The sequence below is a fragment of the Naegleria lovaniensis genome, assembly GCF_003324165.1.
Source record: "Naegleria lovaniensis strain ATCC 30569 chromosome Unknown tig031, whole genome shotgun sequence".
Taxonomy (NCBI): Eukaryota; Heterolobosea; class Eutetramitea; order Acrasida; family Naegleriidae; genus Naegleria; species Naegleria lovaniensis.
The window spans coordinates 358,683-377,453 of NW_025407853.1; the positions used below are offsets into that span (position 1 = coordinate 358,683).

Consider the following 18,771-nt stretch of genomic DNA (forward strand, 5'->3'; position numbering starts at 1 on the left):
ACATTTTCATCTTGTATCCATCATCATGTCCTGTTTTATTGCAGCACAACTATAAAAAAAACAAAAATGAGCATGTGGTGGTTTGCCAGTTTCTATCTGGCTATTGCTTCTGTGATTGCACTCTTGCTGTTGTTTGTTCCGATCCCAACATTTGCACGTACAAAAATCATGCGAGTATTGGATAAAGCAAAAGTTGGATTATTTGTTCTTGTTGCATTATTTCTTGTATTGGCTGTGATGGAATTTAGACACATGTCGGCACAACACACATTAACCCAAGATCCAAATATGGGTGTAAAACAAAAGTTTTTACATCAAGTGAAAGAATTTAGAGCCCAAAGAAACTTTTACATGTGTGCAATTGGTGCTGTCTTGTCATTGATTTTAGTGGGGCTTAATGCCATGCATAAGAAAATTCATGATTTACAAGATAAGCTCGAGTTGAGTACAAAGACAAAATAATAAATTTGTGTGACATGGTTTTCAAGAATGTTGGATTTAAAATTAACATGTTGAATCAAACACGTGTCAGATTCACTCTGTGACTGTCGATCAATTAAAATCTCTGACAGCTAAATACATAATCATATTATCCTCTAAATTATTCGAAAGTTCCTCCTTTGTGAAATTAAATAATTTACAAATGGTTTGTGTATCTACATGACGCTTCAAATATTCATCAATTTCCTTTTGATCCGAAATTATTTTCAAATTACTGTCACCATTTGTAGTAAAATTCGAAAATATATAGTTTTCGAGATTTGGATTTTCATTTTCTTTACAGGCAACACATAGCACAGCCTTCTCCGATGAATGATCATTTGCTCCAAAATTCTTGAACGCTTGTCCAATATTTCTCTTTGGATTTAATTTATACAATAATTCGGTATGAATATTTTGAGTCTTCCACCCTCCGGAACTCGTTTGAGCATTATTGTTGGCACTACTACTCGTGATATTTTCTGAGTTTAATTGATCTACTGTTTCCACCTCTTTAGGTTCATTCTTTGCCAAGACGACATGATGAAGGGTTGTTTGCAGAACAAACAGGCTCGGAATCATTCTGGGATTGATACAAGCAGCTACGCATGTTGGCTTTTGAGCATGAACCAGTTGTTGAATGAAGGTACAATTTTGCAGTAACAGCACTTGCACTTGAATTTTAGAAGATGCAGAAGGAATTGAAAAAATCATTTTTTTACAAGGTGGCGAAAGAATGGGTCAGTAAGACTGAATTTTATTGGCCATGATCAACACCTAGCTTTCAATTTCTCCATTTTGGAATATAAGGACTTGGTCTCTTTGATGCATCTCCAAGATATCCACTCAAATTTGGCAAACTTTCAACATGTTTCATCAACTTATTCAAAGCAGGATACTTTTGAGCAAAATCGTCTCCAAACAAGAACAATTGTTCGTACAATGCATCATACAAGACAAGATCGGCCCAACTCAATTCATTTCCCACCAAGAATCCCTTCTTTGATTGTTCCAAAAAGGATTCAAACTTGCCCAAGAAGAAGAGCATTCTTCCTTCTTTCCATGTCTTGATATCATTGACTTTTGTTTCATCAGTAGTATTTCTATGCAAACGATAGGCTTCGGAACGGAATTCATCCACTCCGAGAACATATTGCAAAGCAAGAGCATCTAGCAAGGCAACGTTTTCAGAGGAATTTGCAGCTTGTTGTGATGGAAGGAGCTTACCGAGCTCTGCCAAATATTGGCAAATAGCAATAGACTGAGCAAGTAACGTCTTGGAGGAAACAATTTCAAGCAAAGGTACTTGACCGAATGGAGCTTGTTGTTTCAGATCGCTCTCTGCAAAGCCAGTAATAAACTTGCGTTCAAAGTGTGGAACTTGTCCGTGGAGAGCAATCAAATAGGCAGCTTCAGCTCTCTAAAACACATGCCAAAGATTTAATAATGATGATGAATATCAATAATATATAATTATTGATCGACTGGGAAAATACTTACAGCTTGAATGTTGAAGTAGTGGAGGATGAATTCCGACATTTTTTTTGTGAGCACTGGCAATCGTTGGATCGTTCGAGCACCTTTAAACCTTGTGTGAGAACATTCCAAAGGTCAACTGGAAACTCTGCGTGAGTATTAAACAGACGGCAATGTTGAAGAATCTAATACCGTGATGCATGAATTTTTGTTGCAGTAGATTTGTTGTCGTCCTTTGAGTTGACTTCTCTTGTTTCGTCGAGAAGGATTCGACCCGCAGCCTTGATAGTGCTATCTGCTTCCAACGACACCAGGAGAAGAACATCTAGGTTGTGATTCTACTTGTTTTGCGTCACCAGTAGTTTTGTGAGCCTCTGACCAGGGTCCCAATTTTATTTTACCCTGTACAAACAGGAAGCTGTTAAAACACTCTACTTTTTGTTGAGCAAAGAAATCGATGACAATAAAGCCAAGCCGGGCTTTCTCTCGTCCATTTTGAACTGTTTAACAAGTGAGAACTTTTCTTTGAGCTGTATCTTGAGCTGGGTTAGCTGATGTCTAGCAAGAATGTTCCTGGCCACCGCTTGAACTAGTAAGAGTTTTGATGGACACTCTTTAACATATCTCATTTCTTGATTTCGTTGCTGAATTCCCCTCAAAAGTGCTTGCAGTGTGATTACTGTTCTCGTCTGTCCAACAGCTATGGCGTGCTGATTTCGAGCAATGAATGACCGAGCAATAGCCTGTAATACATGTATTCTATTCGTTTCTGCAATGAAATGACGTTTGCAGTTGAGTTTTCTGTCACGAGACTGAATTATCAAAACATGGTCCTGGAGTTTGTGTAAATTTTGACGTACCAGGTTACCTTTTACCACAGATTCCATCATGAGAGTTGCTTGTTGCAATAAGGCGAAATTGTGCTTGCGTTCATGACAACTGATCATGGCTGCCTGAATGAGGGTTAAGTGGTCCATGTACTCCATGTGTTTCTTGCAAGTGCTGCTCTTTGTAGCCAATGCTTGAATTAGTTGAATGGATAAAACTTGGGCTTGGCAGTTCTTGACAGCGTGTAGTTGCCTTACTTTTGCTTGAAGCTTGGAACAAGAGTTCTTCATTGACTCAAATTTGCATTGAATGGATTTTCGTTTCATGAGCGCGTTCATACATTCAACAAGTGTTGTTTTCTTTGAAAGGAGAGTTCTGAATTCTTTTCGGGCTATGAATCCTCTCATGCTAGCCTGCACAATCCAAGATACTTCTGTTCTCTTCATGATAGAAATGGTAACCTTTGTTTTAACAAGGTTCTTTCGACACAAGTATAATCTGGACAGACACTGCAACTTGGTTAACATTTGCAATTGATTCCCTTTTTCCTTAGATGCAATCAAAGCTCGCATCATGGATTGAACGGTGATAACATGTCCTTTCATGTTCTCATATTTCTTTCGATCTAGATGTCCATGGTAGATGGCTTCAATCTCGGAAACCTGCCTCATCAAAGAGTGAGATTGAATCATGGTCAATCGCCTCCTTAAGAAAGCTTGAATGACCGCCAGTTTGTCCAATACGCTTGTCATGTGTGTTCGTTCGACGGCAGCCTTTAGAAGAGCAGAAAGTAATTGTGCTCGATTTCTTTCTACGTGGAATTCTTTGCAGCATTGATAACGTCTCACTAAAGATTGTAACTGTTCATTGCTGCATAATTGAAGTTTCATGTTCGTTCTCAATCTATGACCTGCTATTCTAGACTGTATGAATATGATAGCTTGCATCTGAACGGCAAACACCTTGCGTTCAGTATTTCCTTTGACTAAGGCCTGGACAAGCAAACCACACTTGTTCATTAAAAAATTTCTACGTGCTGCATAGCCACTCATGGATGCTTGAACAACTGTCATAGAATGTTTAACCTTATTACTTTCCAATCTAATATGGGCTGATCTAAACATGGCTTGCCCGGAAGTAATACTTGTGACATGATCTTTTAGAGACTTTTGAACAGTTAATCGTTGGGCAACTGCTTGAATGTTGACGATAGCATTGAGATTAACAGCTTTCTGGGAAATAGCGTAATGCTTCCTCGTCATTGCTTGAATGAAAGCAATGCTGTTAAGGTCTTTCTCTTTTCTTGCCCATGCTACTTTTTGTTGTGACCATGAATGTAATTTTTCTAGCAATCCTAGTTGTGTTTGATATTTTCTTGCACATTGTGATCTTCTTATTACCGCTTGTAAAGTTTGAACTCGTTCCAAGTCTTTCTTGAATTGATGAGTACATAGGGTTGCTCGTGCTGCAGTGTGTAGCTTTGTAATTTGATCGGTAACTTGAACAAATCTCGTTCGTTCAACAATTGCTACAGACAGAGCAGTAAGTGTTCGTACTGCTTGCATCGACTTCTTCATAAATGATAATTCCAAGTTTCCCTTGACTAAAGCTTGAATTTGCTCAATACGGCACAAATCTTTTTTCAAATTATTTCGTACGATAGAGCCATCAGTCAACGCTTTCATGACAGCATACTTGTCTTGTTTCTTATTTTCTAAATATCTCCTCGATATAGCCTGCAACAATGTGATATGTTTCAATGATTTGAGTGCTGGTTTTGACAGGCGTGATCTAGCAAAAGCTTGCATCTGTATAGTAACGCGTTTCGTTTGTTCGAAATTGCGAGTGTATGGGATGGAGCGTGCCATGGCTGAGAGTAAATTTGCTAATTGTAACCTTGACTCAATTTGTTGCCTTTCCATGTGACCTGTAATTGTAGACTGAATTACGATTACATTTGACTGATCATCATGAAATCGCTTTCTCTCTATTGAGGACAGAAAGAGTGCCTGGAGTGTCCATATTCTTTGCAATTGGCTCTTGAATACTTTTCTTTGAAGAGCACTCCCTAAAAAGCCTTTAATGGCCACGATACTTGAGCACAAGCTGTTAAAGCTGTGTTGTACTAATGATGACTTGGCATAAGCTTGAATTGTTTGAGTGTTGTCCCTCAAAAGCAAAAAATTCTTTCTACAGACGATTCTGATCAGCGCTTGAACATGGATAATACTGTTTTTGAAATGAGATAAATACATTTGTTCCCGTCTTCTGCGAACAAATGCTTGTACTTGTGTAATTGTGTCAACTTCAACAGTTTTGAGTTTTTGAGCATTTGTAATTCGAATAAAATTCTGCAACTGAGTTAAACGTTCTAAATCAATGAAATGATTCTTTCGATGGGTGGATCCCTTAAGAAATGCTTGCAAGTAGATCAGCTGTGGTATAGAGTTGAAAATATTCTTTTTGTCAAGTGCTGACCGAGCTGATGCTTGTAAAATATGAATTGCAGAAAGATATTTTAAATAACCTGTCCTTTGCTTGTATGCCTGTAGCGTGTCGTCAATAATAGAAAGTGACTCTTTGGTTTCAATAAATTGTTTTCTTTGCAGTAGTCCTCTACATAAAGCTTGCAACAAAATAATGCTGTTATGTATGTGCTCATTGTTCGTTCTAACAATTTTCGCACGCGAAGCTGCTTGTACAAGGCAAACAGTTTTGTCAACAAATATCCGAAAAGCTTTTCGCTGTTCAAATCCTCTTATTGATGCTTGCACACAGAGAATTTCGTGATGGTAATGTCTAAGAGTATTGACTTGCTTCTTCTTTCTAGCAGCAGATTGAATGGTAAGCACACTGTTCATTTGTTGTTTGTATTGTGTTCTTGCATTGAAACCGCGAATAACTTGTTGGATATTCTTGGTGCTGGAATTTTTTTCTTTGATTTCCTTTCTTGTGATTTTGCCTAAAATTACGGCTTGCAATGTCGGGATCTTGTTCTGGCAGTTATTAAGCCGTTGTTTTGCAATAAAGCTTCGAGTAAGTGCTTGCAGAATCAATATTCTTCTTTTTTCTAAAGAAAAATTGGATACGATTCGTTCATGTTGGTACACTTGCTGTATCTTGTGAATGGCAGTCCATGATCTGTCATAATGTTTTCGAGTGGAAAACCCACGCAACACAGCCATTATTAAAAAGGAACTTTGTTTAGCTTCGTTCATTCTCTTCTTGCTCAAATGGGATAAGACAATGGCTCCAACGACATGTATTTGCTGGAATCTGTGCAAGCAATCGAGCTTCTGAATATAGGATCTTGACTTTGCTTGCATGATCAGGATTTGATTCAACGAAACATGATGCAGTCTTCTACTTTGGTGTCCTTGAGCCATTGAGGAAAGGAATGACGCTGTCTTCACCAATGTTGTATGATGTTGCCCTGTTAAGTAAGATTTGGCAACAATTTGAATAGTTTGCAAAAAATTCAACTGCGTATGCATTGACTTGGCGGTCAAATGTCTTCTAATCACTGCCTGTAGAATGCGTAATTGTTGTTGTTTTGATTCATGTTCTGCACGAACCAACTTTGACTTCATGTTTGATTGCAAAGCCTTTACAGAATTAACGTCCTGATGTACACGATCTCTGTGACATGAGCCTTTGAGGGATGCCTGTAATAGAAGCACGGAGTTAGTGATGTGTTGAAATTTGGTGTATGAACGAGAGCCAATTAAAAAACTTTGAATCGACACTGCTGAACCAACCATGTCCATATGCTTATTGTGGAAAGTAGTTCCTCTAACTTTGGCCTGAAGTGTATGGATAGAATTTACATTCTTAAAGTATTGGTTTCGAGCAATAACTCCTCTAGAAAGACAGGTAATTGCTGTAGATTGTTGTTGACAGCTCACAAATGTTCTTTTGATCATAAATCTTCTAACAGCGGCTTGAAACAGTTCTAATCGTTGGATACTTTCTCGTTTTTCACGCTGTATGAAATATTGTTTTGCTACAAGCTGCAGTTTCACAATGCATGAGTTATGCATTTCCAGTTCAGTGGTAGCAAGTCTACTTTTAAATTTTGCCTGAAGAATCAACACACTGTTTTTTTCTGCAGAATAATCCCTCCTTTGGAAAAGGCCTCTCAGAGCAGTCTGCAACTGTGATGCCACTTGTTTAGTGAGAGTAAAGTTTCTTTCGGAAAGAGCTTTCCTGGAAACAGCCTGCAGGCTCAAGCTGTGGCTTCTTTCAACAGAGAGAACATTTCTATGAATAGCGCCTTTGAAAAATGCAATAATGACATTACTCTGTTCAAGCAAACCAGATATGCCCCTTCGTTGGTTTTGAGCTCGTATTACGGCTTGAATTGTTACAATTGGCCCAGTAATATTGTGCCTCATTGAATTGGACTGTTCTCTGCGCATTACTCCTCGTGCAACAGCTTGAATTTTCTGAATTTTCTTAAAATTCGAGCAACAATTGCCAGTAGCAATGCTTTTTAGAGCCATGCATTGGATTGTTTTAACATTGTTCAAGTTCCTCCTGAAGATTGAGGTGGTATATTTTGCATTGATAAGTGCCTGGATTTTTCGGATTTTCTCGAGCTGAGCGAAAACTTCTTGTCTTCTGGAGTTTCCTCTCAAAAGTGACTGTAATATCGTAATTTGATAAATCATATTTTCAGTACTGCTTCTAATTAGTATTTTTCTTGAATTTGACTGTAAATAAATAACCAATTGTTTGGATAAATAGAGTTGCTGACGTTGGTTGGCCTGCCGTGTCAAACTTTGTAATGTAGTAATTCTACTCATATTCTCCTTTAGTGACGAAAACGTGAGACGACCACGAATTCTGGCTTGCATTATGGAGATGGAAAATTTTTGTAGAGCTGCGTTCATTCTGCATTTTGCTCCATGCCCTATGGCTGAGAAATTAATAGAAAGAGAATATAATGAGCTCAGCCTTGTTCTTGTTTTGTGAGCCTCGTGTAAGGTACAAAGTGTTCTTGCTGCATTAGTCTTCATGACTTCAGTTGCGAACAAAGAACACACTCGTATTAATTCAGTTTCGTCTATTATTCTTGTGTCTTCCATTATTTCATCTTCTTCACCAAAGTATGGTCTCATTCGAGGTATTTCACAAGTTTCTGGATAGCAGTCATAGTTAAACCTAATAACTGCCTCCATAAACTCAACAACATACATTGGAATGCATTTAAATTGCAAAGGAAAAAATCGAATTTGGTCAATATAGTGAAATAATTGGATTTGTATCCATATTAGGACCAATGGAGTAACCGAGCTATTCTCAGCTGCGTTAGCAGTTTTTCTCAAATCTATTGAGCTTGAATAAAAATGCTCATTCATTTTGGTTAAGGCTGATTTAAGTCGATCTGAATCATAGTGGTGTAGTAGTGTCTCTTTAAATAATGAAGATAGTGGATGATCATCCGAGATATGCATTAACGACTTGTACTTTTCTGCAAATTTCTCCGCTTCGTCAACACTGATTTTTTCAGTAATGAATTCAATGATTCCTCGTACTGCTTCTCCCCTAGCATCCAAACGTTCAATTTCTCTCCTCAAAATTTTTGGTGTAAGATTTGAAACAGACAAGCCAAATTCAATTTCTTTTTCGGCCGTGACTAGCATGGCTTCAGAATCGGACGAGTCTTCTCTAGCAGCTCTTGTTAATTTTGGTTCTTCATAAGAGCACATTTGTGACATTTCATCGACCGACGAAACTTTTGCCATGTCTTGACTTGAGTTGGGAGTAGCAGGCGTTTTCTCCTTTCGTTTTGTGAAAATATTCAAAAAGCCTTTAAGACGCGATTTTTTCTTCTCTAAAACTTCTGAGCTAGCAATTACAACTTGGGAATTGCTTGTTAAATCTGGTGTATCAGCCGAAGAAGATATTTCTAATTTCGTAGGACGGCCTATCATAGGAACAGAAGCATTCGAGTAAACACTGTGACATGTGGAGATGTTATCAAAAGTGTCTTCGCTTTCCTCAAATTTTGCCGATTTTCCAGATCTCCCTTCAATAATGCTGAGGCGAAAAGAACTGGAAACGTTCATGGCAGGCGTTCGTTTAAGAGGAATATTTTGAGATTTTTCAGATGACTTGGGAGATGATCGTTGTTTTTTTTCCGTGTCACCACCAATTGTCTGCATTGTGTACGTACTTGGATTTGAAATTAGAGAGTTAGTGTTCATCATTTGTGAGGTAATAGCCTCGTCAGGGCTAGTAGGTGTTTTAGAGCTGCTACTTTTTTTTCTTCTCAGTTTTGTGATCATGGTTGGAATTTTGTCAAACAAAGATTTTGTCCTACGCTTTTTTGGTTGTTGTTCCTCCATCTTTCCTAAATTTAGTTTTGGTACGTAATTTTGGGATTGTGATTTGTTGAAATTTCAGAAATATTCATATCTTCTAAATCTGAATCGTTTTCTTCACCGTGTATATCGTTTTCTGTCACATCGTCAAAAGAAATAGGATATGATCTTTGGTTATGATTTCCATTATTAGAGGTTGTTGGAGTTGTTGAGGCAGCTCCGTTTGTTGGTCTTGTGAAATTTGTTCGTGGAGATAAACTTCCTCTTGGTGAATAAGGAATTCCATTGACTCCTCTAGGTGACAACATATTTACTCCTCTTGGAGTGAGTAATGCTGTTGAGTGTGATCGATTGGTACGACCACCACTTTTTGAAGAAGATGTAGAGCCGAGTGAGCTCTTGTTTGAATTTGCTTTTCGAGAGAGTTTAGCATTTCTTTCGTCATTGTGATGTGGTGAAATAGGTGTTGATTTGGAAATGATAATGGCTACAGGCTCCTGTTGTAGATTGTTGGAAGTCTGTTTAAATAATGACGTATTTGTCCATAGTTGTGGTGAATACGACGGAGAAGAGTTTTTTGGTGATGCATCCAATTGAAAATTGTTGTTCCCGTTCCTATTCATGTAAATAATTCTTGATAATCCATCTTTTGAAGTTTCGTCGGAAGTGATGGTATTGTTATTGCTCATCATCATGACATTGGATACTGAAACACTGTAATTACTGGCTGTAATTGCTGCAGACTCAATGGGGTTCAAATGGGCTTGTTTTGGACTTGTGCCTACCCATGATGAATACCTTGGTTCGTTGTGGTGATGGCGAGGACTGGCATTACTGCTGAGAGAGGTAGGTCGAGGAGGAAGATTGAGAAGTGGGATGTTTCTCTTTGTGGAAAACTGTTGTTTTGGAGTGTTGTTCGGAGAAGAGGAGGAGAGAGCAGCGTTGATTTGGTGCTCTGTAGTTCTTTGTACATTCGGAGAGGATGATGAAAAACTAGTTGCAAGGACAGAGGAGGCTGATAGTACATTTGGAGAGTTGGGGTCATCATTGCGAGTTGTAGATGTGGGAATGGAAATTGGAGTGGAAGATGTTGGAAAAGGAGACGAAGAAGGGTTCCCATATAGTTGGTTGTTGTTGTTGTTTGGTGATATTGGCATAATGGGAGAGGAAGAAGAATCGCTCAACGATGGTTGTTTGAGATGCCTACTACTGCTCGTTCGTCGATTTAGTCCCAGCGTTTGGCTTCGCTTTCGGATGTTGTTGATAGAAGCAGTGCTATCAGTGAAACAAGCAACATCATCATCCTGCTCATGGTTATCATTGTACGGATGAGCATTGCTTTGTGTTGATGAACCCATCAAACCTATTTCTTCATGATCCGGTGGTGCATCGTTGATGAATTGATGTTGCTGAAATAGAGGCGTGGACTGTACATGACGTAAAAGCGAAGGAGCTGAGGAATTGATTTTTTCGGGATTGATATTGTTTCCCATGTGTTTCTTTCTATCAATTGATGTTTTGTTTCAATGGCTGCATATTAGTGTAGTGTAGTTTGGAAAGAATGTATAAACCTTTTGTGTTTATACGATTGCCGACGTGTTGTTTTGAGACCAATTTGGACTATTTTTTATCTTTCTTAAATTTGGCATTTGACGAGCACTTTTGACATCAACTCATCTTCTGTAGTGATGCAAATGGTTCATCGGTAGTCTTGAATATGTTCAATCCAGCGTTTTGATTGGTGGTACTATCATGTTTACAAGAATACTAGACTAAGGGTCGATTGAGACGGGAACACCATTCCAATGCTCTGTGATTCATCAAGAATTTTCTGTTGATTCCTCAAAAGTACAAGCTGTCTTTGCTCATTCACCTCTGACATGTTTACCCTCATTCGTTTTTCCACAAATTTTTTAAACTCGGCCACTGTGGACTCAAAAGTGATGGCTTCACTGTCGACAATGATTGTTCTACCTCCTTCCATCATGAGCTTGACAAAGTATTGAGGCTTTTTCGTGAGCAGGAAAACATTGAACGATGTTTCAGATGGATCATACCAGCACGTGGTATCTTTTAGTTCCTTTCCGTTTCTAATCAACATGACATCTTCAACAAACTTTAAAGGAAAATTAGACTTGCAAAATAACCCTTCCATATACTCGTGGTTATTCAACAGTTGTTTTTTCAAATCAGAAATTGTGCAATCACTGACACAAAGAGGTACCTTAATACTCTTGTTGTTTGCTATATTTGTGATGGTGATCATTGGAGGTGATACATTTTCAAGTGTTGTTGTTGTAACAGTTGCATTGCTGTTCTCACTAGAAACAAGTGATGAGAGATGGAGCATTTTCAAACGAACATTTGAAAAGTCTTCACCACATGAAAGAAACAAGACATCATCATCCTAACCTCCTCAAATTTGGTGAATTCTGTTCCGTACTTTGAAAATATTCGTAAATTAGAAAGTGTTGCTTGTTCCGTGAATTCAAGATGATTCGACCATGTTGGACAAAGCAACGTTAAAATACTTTTCTTGAGTTTTACAAAATTATCGGGATCATCGCTTGAAAAATCAAACATGATCATCTTTCCTTTAATACGTTCCCAATCTCCGTTCAAAAAACAGTGCAGTCTGAAACAAGACTTCTGTTGTTGCTTGCTTTCTGTTGTCGCTCTTGTCGCGTGCATTTTTTTCAACTTTTTTTTTTAAAAATAGAAAAATTAGAAAGTTCACTCTCGTCGTTGAATTAAGGCAATCATGTTCCAGTTGAACTGTATTAAGGTCACAAACGCTTTGATGTTCAAAGTTTGAAAAAGCTCGATCATGAATCAAAGAAAAATCTTGTTGATCAATTTTCCAAGTGTTTGTTCCAGCCTGTGGTGCGCAGTCATTCACAAAGAACGCACGCTCGCATTTCCAAAACTTCATAAAATACAACTTTTGAACATCCACAAAGTACAACATCAAAAAAAATGTCATCCAAAGTCTTAATATTGGGCGCCAATGGTTATATTGGTCTCGGAGTTGCAAAAGCCTTCAGTAGAAACGGATTCAAGGTGTACGGCTCTGTTCGTTCTGATAAACATGTCACAACTTTGCAACAGAATGAAATCATCCCAATTGTTGCTTCAACCTTTTCCGATCTCGTTCAAAATCATCAGCAATTACTTTTCGATGTGAGCGTCTTGATAGATACGATTGGTTTGACAGAACAAACGCAACAAATTTACGAGCAAGTACTGGAGATTGCCAAGGAAAGACACATTAAACATTATCCAAAGTTATTATACATTTTCACATCAGGAATCATGACTTTTGGGAACGCAAGTCAAACAAGTGTTGATGAAAACACTCGACCACAACCAACTCATGAATGGATTGAAAAGAGAAGATTGTTCGAATGGAGACTTCTCAATGAAGAGCAACAATCTCTAGATACAACTGTCATTAGACCTGGATTTGTGTATGGAAAGAATGGAGGTGCGATTTTGAAAGATTATTTCACTTCACACAATAATCAAAAGGATGGAAAGCTAGTGTTAATTGGAAGCACAGAAAAGAGATGGTCCTGGGTTCATATTGATGATTTAGGAGAGGGATATGTACGAGTTGCGAAGCTGCGAGATCAACTGTCACACGTGAGCTATTCAACTTGGCAGCTCCCAATGACAACCCAACCTACAAGGAGGTTCGTGTGAAAATGGCTAAAATCGCAGGCTGGAAAGGAGAAGATTCTGATATTGTCCTCGAGAATGTTCCACAACAGGATGCTGGTCTTGTAGTTTTTGAAAACACGGTCATTATTGATCCAAGAAAAGCAGTGCAAGTATTGGGGTGGAAGCCAAAGCACTTGAGTTTTTTGGACAACTTGGAAGTCTATTATCATGCATGGAAGGCCATTCAATAAACGAATTAAACTGTTTGAAGATTTGGTCTCTTTATTAAGGGTCAGTATCAAGTCTCCATATCATCAATGTCAATTGCTTAAAATTGCGGTCGGTGGTGATATTTAGAATTACGACAATCTAAGATAAAGAAAATCAAAACAGAAGATCACCAAAACATGATTATGCGGTGGTTGTCCTTCCTTGTTGTTGAAATTCTAAACTTAAAATAGAGGATCACCAAAAATAGTGTTCAATTTCACACATACCTTTTCGCCGCGCGAGCCATCATTGAAACATTTCTTACGACAACAAAAACATCCCAAAGCACTTGCCGTCAAAATGATTAACCGTAACAAACTTGTCGCATCTCTTCGTTCTTGGACACAATATTCAAGATGTTTTTCTACCGTTCAAAGCAAGTTGAATGCAACGGAGCCTCCAAGAAATTATGACCCTCTTTACCCTCATGAGCCGATTGTCTCTACGTTGGGAGAGCCCTCCAAAGTTGATTTAAAGAATGACGTCCCAAAAGGTCCAAACATTAAGGACCAAATGGATTCATCCTTCAACATGTCGTCACCAACAGGAGGAGGCATTAACAAACCTCAAGATAACAGAGATCCTGTTGAAACTTCCAATGCAAGAAGCACCTCGCGACCAACAACAACTTCACAAAGTAGATTTGATCCCAACAAGCAAGAGAGTGCCACTATTTCAACCACAGGAAGAAAACAGTCCAATCTTACTGATGAAGAATACAAGAGTGGATTTTCCGAAGGTCTTAAAAACCAGTACGCTGATATTATGGGTAAAAACTTGGATCAAGACATTCCCATTGAGAAAAATCTTGACCAAAAGGTTGGTGAAATGGCGTCTCCTGATACGACTGCTTTCAGAACCATGAATGATGAAAGTATGGATACCACCAAGAAGAGAAAAGAAGGAATGTCCACGAAACAGGAGGATGCCAACTACTACCAAGGATCCAAAGTGAATTTGGATGCAACCAGTTCCGATTCAGCCAACAAAATGACCGATGAAGGTTATAAACAAGTCAAAACATCATCCCAGCAAGGCTCTCCAACCAAAGACATTAGAAGTGACAAGAGAACCGACAGAGCAGTTACCGATTAGAATTTTTGTTTTAGAACTGCATGTGCTGCATTAAAAACTTCATGTTAGAACTATTCAAGTGTCAAACTTTGGTGGGGTGTCGCACTTGTTCGAATTTTGTTTACAAAACAAATGCGACCACAAAGCAGTGGCTCCTCCCGTTCCAACAGCCGGTATGAGAGTCGGGAGTTTGAGTTGAAGGATCATCATCAATGTGACCCCGTGGTTGCTAATGAAGGTATCAATAAACAAAGCAACCCAATTTCGGAAATTGATAATTGTCAAAATGTTGACAAGGGTTCAATATACAACACAAATTCTCAAAAAACATTGGTTTGTGAAGAAGGGAATGATCCACTAGAAAACAGCAACGAAGATTTTATTAATTATGAGACTTCTCATAATTTGAAGATGGATGAGAATTGTAATTCTACCATTCATCAACATGAGCTCACACCTGTCACGGTTGAATGCTGTACCTCGATGACGACAACCCCTGTCCTTCAACAGACCACAATTACCACTGATGTAAATGCAGAAACAAATTCTGCAAGTCCAAATATTCAAGAATCTTCATTGTCATACACGACCTCAACAATGAATCAACCGTGTATCAATACAACAGCGGAATCACTTCATTTACGATCTTCTGTTGCAAACGAGGAAGAATTGCTTGAAGATGATCAAGTGTTTAAGCCAAGCGACAAAATATTAATCGAGAATGCTAAGGAAATTGTGACGGATACGGACTTTTCCTTTTCGTGGTTCTATAAAGTGACACATGGATGGAATTCGATTCGAAAACGATTAATGCATCGATTATTGTGCCGATACGCACACGAGGGAGATTTCAGTGACGACGATGAGGAAGAGAAGATTCAAGACACGAGTAAACCATCCCAAAACAACAACAAAGTGGAATTGCCCAATTCTGTTCCAAATAAGGAACAAGAAGATGACACTCCAGAAATAATGACCGAGAGAAAGTTTGAAACCGTTCACCTTAACGACCGAGAAAAGAACAAACTCTCTCGAAAACGTAAATGGCCCACCAATTACGTTCGAACTACCAAGTATACCTTAATTACCTTCATTCCTCAAAATTTATTTGAACAATTTAGAAAAGCCATCAATATTTATCTATTGATTACTGTGATTGCCGTTCTCATTCCTGACATTTCTCCTATATTTCCACCAGCAGCCGTATTGCCCATTACTTTTATTGTCTTGCTGCAGATGGCAAAGGATGGATATGAAGATTTTCAAAGATATCGACAAGATTTGAAAGCCAATAATGAATTGTGTCGAGTGGTGAGAAATGGAAGTTTACAGGAAATTCGGGTGAAAGACGTCGAAATTGGAGATTTTGTATATGTGAGTCGTGATGAGAGTTTTCCTGCAGATTTACTATGTATACATTCTTCGAGAGAGGACGAGTTGTGTTATGTAGAGACAGCACATTTAGACGGAGAAACCAATTTGAAAACACGGAGACCTTTAAGCAAGTGTTTCTTGTCATGGAGTGCTGGCTCATCTTCTTCACATAATGTCCATTCTATGCCAACAACTCCACAACACAGCTTGAGTGAAAAACACGAGGGAGTGGACCCTATGCCTCCTTCCATAACAACGGCAAGACCTACACAAGAGTTTATTCATTCACAACTTGGTAGTATTAAGGGAAAATTGAAAATTGAGGCTGCCAATAAGAATCTCGATATTTTTGAAGGAACAGCTAAAATTCAAGCACAGCTTAACCCCTCCACGGACACACTCAATGGCATCACCTCGAACAATACTGAGGAGCAACGTTCAGTATTGCCTCAACAACCTCCAATTAAGGAAGCACTTTCGATGGATAATCTTTTATTGAGAGGATGTACTCTTAAAAACACACAATTTATCTATGGAGTGGCCATCTACGTTGGAAAGGACACCAAGATTCTCAACAACACGAAGGAAAATCGAGTGAAACGAAATGCCCTGGAAGTCACTCTCAATCAAATTCTTGCTGTATTGGTTCTCCTTCAACAAGTGATATGTGCCATCGTTGCTGGTTTACATGGAGCTTTTCAAAATGATTTCATGCATAGAGCCTTTTATTTAAAACCATTGATTGTGAATAGTACGAGTGATGGAATGGCCTCGTTTGTGTCCGTCATGTCCAATTGGGTGACAATATTCATCTTGCTAAATTTAATTGTGAATGAAACACTGGTGATTGGATTTGAAGTGATTAAATCGTTTCAGTCGTGGTCGATTGAATCTGATCCTGAAATGAGAGCCGATGGTTTAAAAACAGAGGTTAGAACAGCGAGTATGAATCAAGCACTCTCTAAAATGGATATCGTCTTTTCTGACAAGACTGGAACTTTGACATTGAATGAAATGACCTATTCTGATTCGTATGTGGATGGAGTGTATTATTCGGAGAGAAGCAACCCTGGTGCAATGCAGAACTATTTGAAAGATTATCACAGATCGAAAGCAATGAAAGGTCAGCCCCAACATCCTTCCTTAGATCATGGAAGCGACATTAAGGATCAGAATCTTCCCAGAATTCTTCTATCCACCCACACCGTCACCCCTCTGATCGATTCACATGCCTTTTTCTTACGTGAATTTTTACGTTGCCTCTCTCTCAATAACAGTCTCATGCCAGAACTCTCCGAGCAAACCAAGCCTCATACTCATAGCGCGAACTTGAGTGAAGAACAACAGGCAAAAAATAACAATTCGTTACCTCACCCTAACGAGCCTCAGGAAATCCATGCACATCTTCCACCCTCTACGCAACCATCGGTGAAGAAATATATGTATCATGGACCTTCTTCCGATGAAATTGCTCTCGTACAGGCTGCTAATAACAATGGATTTATTCTCACTCAGCGTAGTCCTCAACGTGTAGTGGTTGAAGAGTTAGGCGAATTGAAAGGCTATGAAATTTTAGCAACATTTGGCTTCACCTCGGAAAGAAAGCGGATGAGTGTGGTGGTGAAAGACTCTGATGGCAAATACGTTTGTTACGTGAAAGGGGCAGATAGCGTGATTTTAAAGCGAGCATCAGATTCCTCGCATCATCATGAATTGAAAAAAGCCTTACAACACTTCTCAGTGCGAGGATTGAGAACCTTAGTATGTGCCAGGAGAGAACTCTCGCAACACGAATTTCAAGAATGGTTTGAAGAATACACCGCGGCTTCTCTCTCAACGAAATCCAATCGAGATCAACTACTCATGCACTGCGCTTCCTTGATGGAGAGAAATTTACAAATTGTGGGATGCACTGGAATTGAGGACAAGCTACAGGATCAGGTTGCAGAATCTATTTCATACTTGCAACGGGCAGGACTCAACATTTGGGTTCTCACAGGAGACAAGACTGAAACTGCCATTCATATAGCGTACTCGACTCATGTCTTGCACAGAGATAGGACGATTGAGATACGCATTCGAAATGCTACTTCACATGACCATGTGAAAGCCAAGTTGAAAGAGGCCTTGGAATTTCTTGAAAAACACAAGCACAAGAAACATTTGGAATATGCTCTTATTATTGATTCAAAAGCTCTGGAATATGCCATGGAAAAGTATGAAAAACCCTTCGTCCAATTGGCCTCCAAAGTCCAAAGCGCCGTTTGCTGTCGATTGAAGCCTCTACAAAAATCGAGTATTGTTAAACTGATCGAAAAGAATCTATCTAAAAAGGCACTTGCGATCGGTGACGGTGTCAACGACGTGGCCATGATTCAAGCAGCCTCCATTGGAGTCGGGATTAAGGGAAAAGAAGGGTCCCAAGCAGCTCGTGCCGCTGACTATGCGTTACCTAGATTTAAACATTTGATTCGTTTGTTGGCAGTGCATGGCAGGAACTGTTGTGTGAGAAATGCTGATTTTTTACATTTCAGTTTTTATAAGAACTTTATGTTGCTTGTACCACAATTTTTCTACATTTTCTATTCTGCCTATTCTGGCATACTCATGTATGATTCATGGGAACAACTCTTATTCGTGGCAGTATATTGCTTCTTTCAACCCATTGCCTCTGGGGCTTGTGAAAAAGATTTACCAGAACAAGTCATTATGAAACATCCAGAACTTTATGATACCTTGAAAAAGAAGCACCATAATCTATTTAGTGTATCAAGCTTAATAGGATGGGGACTGGTATCTATTTATCAGTGTGCTGTCATTTACTTTGGAATTGTTTTGAGTTATGGAACGGATGGAGATACCATGGAAAATAATAGTTCCATTCCTTCCTCAGATGTATATCATTTTGGTAAATTAATCATGACATGTTTAATGAGTGTAGTGACTCTACGATACATTATAGAGGTCAAAACATGGACCATACCAGTGTTTCTCTCTATATTTGGAAGTTATATTTTTTATTTCTTATTTAGTGTTTGTTATGCCCCATCGGCAGATGTATTTGGAGAAACAGGATCATATTACATTTACTATGAAATGGTTATTAGTGTAAAGGCAACGTTGATATCCATTCTTGTCATTATCGTTGCGCTTTTACCGAACTTTTTATATAAGGCCGTTCGCATGAACTTTTTCCCTCATGATTATCAACAGTTGTTGATAGAGTATCATCATGCACAAAGAAAGAAAGCCGAAGAAGAGAACATCGAAAAATAAAAGATTC

At 38.7% G+C, this 18,771-nt stretch overlaps 9 protein-coding genes across 9 annotated transcripts; 4 read left to right on the top strand and 5 right to left on the bottom strand.

Moving 5' to 3' along the window:
• Positions 1–66: 66 nt before the first annotated feature.
• Positions 67–462, top strand: C9374_007997 (uncharacterized protein; the record flags this gene model as incomplete). The annotated part of the gene is made up of 1 exon (XM_044698023.1): positions 67–462. The coding sequence occupies one exon, from the start codon at positions 67–69 to the stop codon at positions 460–462; it is 396 nt and encodes a 131-aa protein (XP_044546111.1).
• A 90-nt stretch (positions 463–552) lies between these two features.
• Positions 553–1,194, bottom strand: C9374_007998 (uncharacterized protein; the record flags this gene model as incomplete). Its single annotated transcript, XM_044698024.1, has 1 exon — positions 553–1,194. One exon carries the CDS (start codon positions 1,192–1,194, stop codon positions 553–555), a length of 642 nt encoding a protein of 213 aa, XP_044546112.1.
• Positions 1,195–1,264: 70 nt separating this feature from the next.
• On the bottom strand, positions 1,265–2,019 carry C9374_007999 (uncharacterized protein; the record flags this gene model as incomplete). The annotated part of the gene is made up of 2 exons (XM_044698025.1): positions 1,265–1,900; positions 1,981–2,019. 2 exons carry the CDS (start codon positions 2,017–2,019, stop codon positions 1,265–1,267), a joined length of 675 nt encoding a protein of 224 aa, XP_044546113.1.
• Positions 2,020–2,387: 368 nt separating this feature from the next.
• On the bottom strand, positions 2,388–9,074 carry C9374_008000 (uncharacterized protein; the record flags this gene model as incomplete). Its single annotated transcript, XM_044698029.1, has 1 exon — positions 2,388–9,074. The coding sequence occupies one exon, from the start codon at positions 9,072–9,074 to the stop codon at positions 2,388–2,390; it is 6,687 nt and encodes a 2,228-aa protein (XP_044546114.1).
• A 71-nt stretch (positions 9,075–9,145) lies between these two features.
• On the bottom strand, positions 9,146–10,603 carry C9374_008001 (uncharacterized protein; the record flags this gene model as incomplete). Its single annotated transcript, XM_044698030.1, has 1 exon — positions 9,146–10,603. The coding sequence occupies one exon, from the start codon at positions 10,601–10,603 to the stop codon at positions 9,146–9,148; it is 1,458 nt and encodes a 485-aa protein (XP_044546115.1).
• Positions 10,604–10,866: 263 nt separating this feature from the next.
• C9374_008002 (uncharacterized protein) lies at positions 10,867–11,460 on the bottom strand (the record flags this gene model as incomplete). Its single annotated transcript, XM_044698031.1, has 1 exon — positions 10,867–11,460. One exon carries the CDS (start codon positions 11,458–11,460, stop codon positions 10,867–10,869), a length of 594 nt encoding a protein of 197 aa, XP_044546116.1.
• A 626-nt stretch (positions 11,461–12,086) lies between these two features.
• Positions 12,087–13,021, top strand: C9374_008003 (uncharacterized protein; the record flags this gene model as incomplete). The annotated part of the gene is made up of 2 exons (XM_044698032.1): positions 12,087–12,716; positions 12,800–13,021. The coding sequence occupies 2 exons, from the start codon at positions 12,087–12,089 to the stop codon at positions 13,019–13,021; spliced, it is 852 nt and encodes a 283-aa protein (XP_044546117.1).
• Positions 13,022–13,340: 319 nt separating this feature from the next.
• On the top strand, positions 13,341–14,135 carry C9374_008004 (uncharacterized protein; the record flags this gene model as incomplete). The annotated part of the gene is made up of 1 exon (XM_044698033.1): positions 13,341–14,135. One exon carries the CDS (start codon positions 13,341–13,343, stop codon positions 14,133–14,135), a length of 795 nt encoding a protein of 264 aa, XP_044546118.1.
• A 111-nt stretch (positions 14,136–14,246) lies between these two features.
• On the top strand, positions 14,247–18,764 carry C9374_008005 (uncharacterized protein; the record flags this gene model as incomplete). Its single annotated transcript, XM_044698034.1, has 1 exon — positions 14,247–18,764. One exon carries the CDS (start codon positions 14,247–14,249, stop codon positions 18,762–18,764), a length of 4,518 nt encoding a protein of 1,505 aa, XP_044546119.1.
• Between the last annotated feature and the right edge of the window lie 7 nt (positions 18,765–18,771).